This window comes from Poecilia latipinna, unplaced genomic scaffold (genome assembly GCF_001443285.1).
Source record: "Poecilia latipinna isolate Pla-1442-1.1 unplaced genomic scaffold, P_latipinna-1.0 Scaffold420, whole genome shotgun sequence".
Lineage (NCBI taxonomy): Eukaryota > Metazoa > Chordata > Actinopteri > Cyprinodontiformes > Poeciliidae > Poecilia > Poecilia latipinna.
The window spans coordinates 554455-560667 of record NW_015113036.1 but is presented as its reverse complement, the minus strand read 5'-3'; the positions used below and the strand labels follow the sequence as shown (position 1 = coordinate 560667).

The window sequence follows — 6213 nt, the reverse complement described above, 5'->3', positions numbered from 1 at the left end:
CATAAAATGTGGTTTAAAAGTGTTTAAACCACATTCAAGCTGCAGGAGCAAAATGTTACGACCCGTCTAGGGGGGGCCAGGTCGCAACATGAAGGATCCATCCTCCTCTGATCTCAGCAACCGACATGCACAAAATTGAATAGTTGATAATTATTTATTTTAAAAAGATGTATTTGATAAAGATGTTACCACTGGAGTACTTGGCTTCAGAGAGAGCTATCGCCGAAAACAACAAACAGAAGGAAACTACCTAAATAGTAACAGAAACTTACCTAATCGAAAGCAAATAAACCAAAGGACAAACACTTACCTTCCTAACTGAGAAAAACATGAGGAAACTGAGGAAACATAAACGGCAGCTCACTCCTACACTCCAGAACTCAAACACAGATGAACAAAGGAAAGGGGTGTGGCCGGTGGAGATAGGTCGAGGATGGAACCCAGGAAGTCCGCTTCAGCAGCCTTTATATTCGTCACCTCCGGGAAGCAGCCAATTAGACGTTCCGTCGTCTTCTGGAAAGCCAATCAGGGACGGGTACCTGCACACTCATGTTATTCCGGTCGTAACAAAAATGACTAGTAATGCACATCAAACATGTTTTTATCAGCAAGCAACCTGCTGAGAAATAAAACTAAAATTAAAATGTTGCTTAGATATGAGTTTTGTTCAGTCTCACTGATCTAATCTCTGCTACACCTTTACAAAAACTTTAAGGTTCTAAATAAAAAAGCTTTAATGAGTAACTGCTCTTAATAAAATGCCTCATAAACCTTCATCAACCTCTTTTTTTCCCCTTCAGAAGTTTTCAAGAACTGATAAGATTTTCCATCAGCTTGTTTTTTTAAACGTGAATCCCATCTCTGTGTAGAAACTTCTCTTGATTATTGGTTGTCTTGGAGGATAGAGGGGTATAATTTGCAGTACATATTGCACTGCAAGCTTTCATTTTGGGTTTTGTTTTCACAACCATGCTAATTGGCAGCAACTAGTTGCTTGGCTGGAGTGTAAGGGGATTCCTGGGTGAAGACTACATTTTTTTTTTTTTTTTTTTTAGTGCCAGAGACCAGCATTACTTAAAGCTCTTTAGAAAACATCTGATGGAGTCTCCTGAGTGCTCCCAGATTGGCAACGTGAATTGCAGCTTTCATGGAGCGGCTTGCTCTAATGTATTTTTGAGAACCGTATGCTGTGTGTCTGTGTGTGCGACTGTGCGTGTGTGTCAAAGTGGGTTTCTTACATGCTTGTCAGCATATATGGGTTGAAGACTTGGCTTCACTTTGTTTTGTGTGCCTGTGCAGTTGTGGCTGAAAAGGTAAATAATTTGAAGCAAAGGCAGAAAATCAGCCACATAAAAACACAGCTGGGTGTATTTCGGGGCTTTTTATTTTTTATTTTTTTGTGATGTCTCAATCCTTTGCAAAGTTACTGTAGGCTTACATTTTCACTTATTTATGTGCAGATAGCGGCATATACAGCAAAAATGTCATCTTACTGTTGTGATCCATAGTTTTCTGTGTTTATTCTTGGGTTTTTCTGTGTTTATTGTGATCCTGTTCCCTGCGAGTCTCTGTGATGTCCTGTCCTCCCTGTCTTGATAGATCCCAGCTGTGTCTCGTTCCTGTGATTACCCTCCTAGTGTATTTAGTCCCACCTGTTGTCTGTGTTCCTCGTCTAACGTTAGTTGTTGTCTGTGTCGGCCTTCACAGTCGAACTGTCAAGTCCTGTGTTGGTTTAGCTCGTGTCTTCAGTTTTGCAGTTGCTACCGGTATTAGCTATGTGCTAATGTTTCTGCCATGCCACCTGTACTGGACTGTGTTTTGAGCTTCTCTTTATTAAATCATCTTCATCATTTTCTGGGTCAATGTTCATTCTCACCACCACCAACCATCCCCATGACACTTACTTAGTTTTTTTTTAAGTATGTTTACCCCATGGTTTTGTACTTTTACAGCTGTGTGATATAATTCTATGTAACTGTTTAGGAATCTTTTCACAATTCTGCTGGCAGAGTATTTTTTTTTCAAACTCTGTGCTGAGACACTTTGCTGTTTGCCTATAATAAATAGAGATTCATGTTCAAGTTTGGCTTGCAAGGGCAAAAAATAGGCATGAAGTTATCACTTCTAAAAGGTTTGGACAGTGGTTTTACTGTTCCTCAGAGAAACTGTGCTGCAGCACTCTGTCTCCCCCATGTGGATTGTTGGATCCTGTGATTAAGTACAAGTGCTTTTCTTGTCAGTGGTCTAATATGGTCATTGATGTGGACAGAAGATATGTCTGTGTTTTTACAGACAAGGAGGATTAATTTACATGAAATTCAAAGATGATAAAAAAAAATCATAGTCTCCTATAAGCTTCACATGTTTCTCTTTTGTAATTATCCTCTCTAGGCAGATGAATTTGTATAAGAGTAACACTTAATTGGATCAAGCTATGCTAATAAAAAAATGAGGAAATCATTAAGTTTGTGGTGCTTTATGTTGTATTTAATGTCTTTTGTCATCTCCTCTCTTATTCTCTTGCAGGCATGAAACGTCATTTCAGCCCGTCGTCTTTTCCATTTCCTGACCTGGAAAGGAGCAGTGTTGGCAGGGAACAACCGATTCAGATGGATAGCGAATCTTGCTTTGAGATCCAGGATGAAGGCGAAAAACTACATGACACATCACATGGGGGCACTCGGCACTCTCCACCCTACAGACCCAAAAGAGAGCGGAAGCAGCGGACCTACACGCTGTGTGAGGTCTGCAACATCCAGCTGAACTCAGCTGCCCAGGCCCAGATTCACTACAACGGCAAATCACACCAAAAGAGACTGAAGCAAATCAGCAGTGGCAAAATGCCAGGAAACACAGGTAGGCCCCCAGGAGCTGCCTGGCTGACCACTTCTTTAGTTGTAGAATGAGGCCTAACTCAATTTTTAGCTCTGCACAGCACAATAAAGCCATGCAGATTAACAGAATCCCACACAGTGTTCACAGTGCAGAGTCTCGAGCCTCCCTGCACGCATACCCGTTACTGTATACAACAGAAGTTAAACAAATTGGATCCTGTTTGCAGAAATGTGTTCAGACAGAGCCTTGGGGTGAGGAAACAGACCCACAAACACACTGCAATACAAATGGAGAAAAGCAAAGTCAGCAACTGAGGAACTAATTAGGAGCTCAATGTGTTGATGTTTCTAGGAGTAAAGCTCCTAGAAATGTCTCACTTTAAGAGTAAAGTGAGACGTGTTATTTTTCATTCTCTGCTGTGTCATTTACAGGTCTGCTGAAGATAACAGTTGAATCTATTACCTTATATTTTTGTTTGGAATAATTAACAATTCAAAAGTGTATCAAAATCTGGAAGCACTGATAAACGTTGTTACCAATAACTCTGAGAGAGAGGTGGAAACATCATGCAAAAGAAAAGAGTAAGGAACAAGTTTGCAACCGCACTGTTATAGCAACATTTAACAATATATAGATAGCATGATTTTTAAGTGTTGTTCTGCCACTTCAGAGAATTTTTATTGTGTTTTTAGTAGATCATTTAGTGTGAACTACTTCAGATTTAATGCTAAATGAGCACTTAAGTAACAAAAATAACATTTATTCTTAGCTGATAGTTTATATGTATTTGTTAATGTTACAAAATCAATATTTCTTGTATTCCATTTAAAATCGAGGGGCAATTATTGAAAATCAGTTGACAAATCACAATCAATACTGAACTTTAACAACAGGTTGACAAAATCTGTAAAAAAAAAAAAAAAAACTTTACTGATGTAAAACATGTGAAGTACGAGATTCACTGTAGGATATGAAACGTGTTGCATTATTTACCTTTTATCATTTGTTTATGATGTCGTTTGTTTATCCAAATGTTGAGATTTGCCAGAATGAAGTCAGCTTGCTCAAGTCTAGAGAACAAATTTTCCAGAACTTTGTCAGACACTAATCCCATGTGTTGTGGTCTAAATTCCCTGTTTTGGTACGCTGCTGCAGGAGATGCAGAGTGCATATAAAAAGATGTGTTTTTTATTTTTTTTTTTATGTTGGGGTGTGTATAAGAGGACATGCTGCAGTTGTGGAGCGCAGATTCTCTCTGACACACAGTCACAATCATGCAGCCTTATCTCTGCTCACCTTCTGCTGACTCCCTCAGGCTGCTGGCTCTTCGGTGTCCTCGACTCCACCACATCTCCTGTGCTCTGGATGTGTGCCTGTGTATACGTGTGCATCCTGCTCGCCTCCCTCTGATATTTTTAGAATTTCTAAATGCTACAGAGTTAGTAGTTTGTGCTGGGGAAATAGAAATATATGCCTCAGTGCGTCCATGTCTATGTCAGCCCTCATGTCATTTGCAAAGGTGGTTTCTGTGGCTGGTATAGATGCTAACATGTTGAGAGATCACAGGGCTTTAAGGGCAACCAAGAAAATGTAAATTAGTTTTTGGTGTATATGTAGCATGCAACGTGTGCATGTTACTCCCAGCACATTGTTTCATGTCAGCTCATGTTTGCCTTTCTCTCTGCTTCGCTGAGCTGACAGTGGGTCCGGGCTCTTCTCTCTTTCCCTTTTCCCTCTCTCCCTCTGGCATGGATACCAGACATGTGGGGCAGCCATTCCTTCGGAAAGATGAAAGTTTGAATGTCTCGGCGATTAAAAGATTTCATTCGGTCATTACGGAGAATATGCTGGGAAGCTCACTGACAAATCTGATTGGCGATAACTTCCCCAGATGTTAAAATTAGAGCCATGTTTTATAATGATGAAACGCGGCTTTGCTAAATGCTAGATTTCATAGTGAATGCTAAGCTTGTTTGTGGGCTGAAGATGGTTGACATAAAGCAAATCCCTAAAACATCACCTTTTTTAAAAAAGTTTTGTTAAAAGTTCATTCTGTTAATAATGATCTTGTCACATTATTTTGCATCTGCCTTTTGCTTCAGTAGGGAAGGGACACCCGAGAGCAAAGAAAGATAAGTCTGTGCCAACACCTGAGGATGTATTACACACTACAGAAAAGACAATTGGATCTCTAGATAATAGGTAGCCAAGGATTTTTGGGATGTGTGCTACAGAATAAAACAATTGGGACACAATTATTTCAACTATAACCCAATAATAATATAGATCTATTTGATGCTATGCCATGCTCTATGCACCGATGAAGATATATTCAGCTCACTTGTCAGGTGTTTAAATCTAGAATCAAAACTGTCTCTTTCACCTACTGTGCTTTCTTTTAATCTGGAAAAAAAAAATCTGATCACTTAGGGAAATTCGTGGAGCACTGACATTTAATTTTATGATGGTCAGTTGATCCTTAAATATGAAAAGAAAACAAGACGGTGAGTGGACCACAAGAATACTCCTGACCCCGTGGCAAATGCATGCTTCAAAGACATGACAGAACTTAATGTTGCACAGACTCAATTTTCTCACACTTAGACCCCTGTAGCCAGGGCTTTTCAATATGCCTGCATGCATTGCATGATAGAAAATAGCCTTCTAGTGGCTTAAAGGAAAATGTACAACAAGAAATTCATTAATCACGAGTGACCTTATTTACAAGATGACATGCGTTACGGGTGCAGTGAGTTACGGTATAGAGTTTACAGTTCCTTTATGAGTGTAAGAGCGGCAGAGCTTTGCCATAAATAGCAGCACCCGTTGAAATGCTGTTGGTCTTGCTCCTTAGCTTACTGGTGTTTATCGTGTTAATGTACACACCATCAGCTCACAGCTCATTGATGGAGCTCACATCAATGAGCTGTGAGCTCCAGTCCAGTGATACGCTGTGTTGCTTTCACCACTGCGCAGAATGTCATGTTCAGCGTCCTTGTCGATGGCACAACAAAAGAGGAGAGGGACATTGGGCTGACATAAATTCATAATTCTAACATTTTGAAATTTTTTTGGTCATGTGTGTTTGCTTCTGTTGTGTTAATCTTCAATAAGTATGAATGTTTTCTTTGAGTGGAAACAGATTTTGCTTTGTTTTTGTTGTGCTCTTTTATTGTTTAATTCTTCTGATTTATTCACATTTATTGTGGTATGAATAAATGATGTCTTTTTCAGTGTTCCTGTTGTGTTCCGTGACTAACTCTATGGCTTTTTCTGTTTTCCTAAAGCATGAGAAACTGGATTAAAGCCAAGGATTTTGTGCATGAATGCATTTGAACATCTGCATTTATGTTTGTGTTGCCTTGCAAATTCCCTATT

The 6213-nt window shown here is 39.5% G+C and overlaps 1 protein-coding gene across 2 annotated transcripts in view; it reads left to right on the top strand.

The window, feature by feature from the left end:
• The window catches only part of znf385c (zinc finger protein 385C), a 150807-nt gene that overhangs the window by 40455 nt on the left and 104139 nt on the right, over nt 1-6213 (top strand). Inside the window, exons 1-2 of one of the 2 annotated variants that reach the window (XM_015037847.1) lie at nt 1208-1313; nt 2527-2856. In XM_015037847.1, the coding sequence (XP_014893333.1) occupies nt 2529-2856 (328 nt within the window). In that variant the 5' untranslated portion in view covers nt 1208-1313; nt 2527-2528. Of the gene's footprint in view, nt 1-1207; nt 1314-2526; nt 2857-6213 lie in introns of those variants that run through there. The other variant, XM_015037846.1, reaches the window with a different exon arrangement.